At 44.9% G+C, this 2,010-nt stretch overlaps 1 protein-coding gene across 1 annotated transcript in view; it reads left to right on the plus strand.

Annotated features, from left to right (window-relative positions):
- The window catches only part of LOC119429425 (protein lin-7 homolog C-like), a gene marked incomplete at both ends in the record, with an annotated part of 1,549 nt that extends 880 nt beyond the window's left edge, over nt 1-669 (plus strand). The window contains 2 exons of the mRNA XM_037697056.1: nt 449-518; nt 595-669. Coding sequence (XP_037552984.1) covers nt 449-518; nt 595-669 — 145 coding nt within the window. The remainder of the gene's footprint in view (nt 1-448; nt 519-594) is intronic.
- Between the last annotated feature and the right edge of the window lie 1,341 nt (nt 670-2,010).

The raw sequence follows: 2,010 nt of genomic DNA on the forward strand, positions 1-2,010 counted from the left end.
TCTGTTTCTGCCTGTCTGTGTGTCTGTCTCTGTCTGTTTGTCTGCCTTTCTGTGTGTCTGTCTGTGTGTCTGTCTGTCTGTCTGTGTGTCGGTCTCTGTCTGTCTGCCTGTCTTCCTGAATGTCTGTCTGCCTGTCTGTCTTTCTGCCTGTCTTCCTGTCTGTCTGTCTGTCTGTCTGCCTGTCTGCCTGTCTGTCTCTGTCTGTTTGTCTGTCTACCTGTCTGCCTTTCTGCCTGTCTGCCTTTCTGCCTGTCTGCCTGTCTGTGTGTCTGTCTGCCTGTCTGTCTTTCTGCTTGTCTTCCTGTCTGTCTGTTTGTCTGTCTGTCTGCCTTTCTGCCTGTCTGTCTCTGTCTGTTTGTCTGTCTGCCTGTCTGTCTGCCTTTCTGCCTGTCTGTCTGTCTGTCTGTCTGCCTGTCTGTCTGTCTGCCTGTCTGTGTGTCTGTTCCAGGTCGTTTGAAGTCTGGGGACCTGATTTTGGATGTTAATAACTTCAGTCTGGTTGGCGTGACCAATGAGAGGTGAGTCTCTGTTTTCTACCAAACGATGAAAGTTGGCCCTGGTGTACAGCGTTCATGTGTGGCTGTTTTCCTGCAGGGCGGTGGAGATCTTGAGAACAGCTTCGCTCTCTAATCACATGTCTCTGCTGATCGCCAGAGACGACGAGTCCAGGTAAACAAAGACCTTCTCAGCCTCAGCTCATGTAGATACTCCACACAGACTCTCTCACTGGTACATCTTCATCTTTAAATCACTTCCTGGTCTGCTGCCTTCATACATCTCCTCCTACATGTCTCTGTGTGAGTGCAGCTACAGCGTGCGCTCTCAGGACATTATTACCTGCAGTGTTCCCTCAGTGAGGACTGAACTAGACAAAAGGACCTTCTCCTACTCTGCTCCTGTTTCCTGGAATATCTTGTAAAAAGATCTGAAGCTCTCGACCTTTGACCTCTCTAAGTGGCTTTAAGAATCTGTTGGACTCCTGGCAGGGACCAATGCAGACATGTTCCTGTTTTTAGTTTTCTACAGTCGCCTTAGAATCTAGATGTTTTTTGTTACTTTTTAGCCATCCTATTTGTTTAAAAAAAAACCTGCAGTATGACTTTTTATAACTGTTTATTGTTGTCACTGTTGTCCATTGTTGTCATCGTTCTTTGTTGAAATCAGGTTTCTCTTGTAAATGAGTCCTGGAGGCTCAATGGGATTTACCTGTCTAAATAAAGGTTGATTGATTCTGGATCTATAGTTCTGGACCTGGAGCTCTGAATCTATAGTTCTAGAACTGGAGATCTTGATGTATAGTTCTGGACCTGGGGATCTAGATCTATAGTTCTGGGCCTGGAGCTCTGGATCTATAGTTCTGGATTTGGAGCTCAAGATCTATAGTTCTGGACTTGGAGTTCTGGATCTATAGTGCTGCAAGTGGAGATCTAAATCTATAGTTCTGGACCTGGATCTGTAGATCTATAGTTATGGATCTCTAGTTATGGACTTGGGGGTCTGGATCTATAGTTCTGAACCTGGATCTCTGTATCTATCATCCTCAACCTGAAGATCTAAATCTATAGTTTTGGACCTGGAGCTCTGGATCTACAGTTTTGGACCTGCATATCTAGAGCTATGGTTCTGGACCAGGAGTTCTGGATCTATAGTTCTGGACCTGGAGATCTAGCTCTATAGTTCTAGACCTGGAGCTCTAGATCTATACTTTTGGACCTATATTTCTGGACATGGAACTTTAGACCTATAGTTCTGGACTTAGAGCCCAAGATCTATAGTTCTGAATCTATTGTTCTGGACCTAAAGCTCTGGATCATTAGTTCTGGAACTGGAGCTCTGGATCTATAGTTCTGGACCTGGAGCTCTGGATTTATAGTTCTGGACCTGGGGATATAGATTTATAGTTCTAGACCTGGAGCTCTAGATCTATACTTCTGGATCTATACTTCTGGTCTTGGAGCTATGAATCTATAGTTCTGGACCTGGAGATCTAGATCTATAGTTCTGTACCTG

The sequence above is a fragment of the Nematolebias whitei genome, unplaced genomic scaffold, assembly GCF_014905685.2.
Source record: "Nematolebias whitei isolate Nwh7 unplaced genomic scaffold, NemWhi1 Nwh_scaf_1131, whole genome shotgun sequence".
NCBI classification, from domain to species: Eukaryota; Metazoa; Chordata; class Actinopteri; order Cyprinodontiformes; family Rivulidae; genus Nematolebias; species Nematolebias whitei.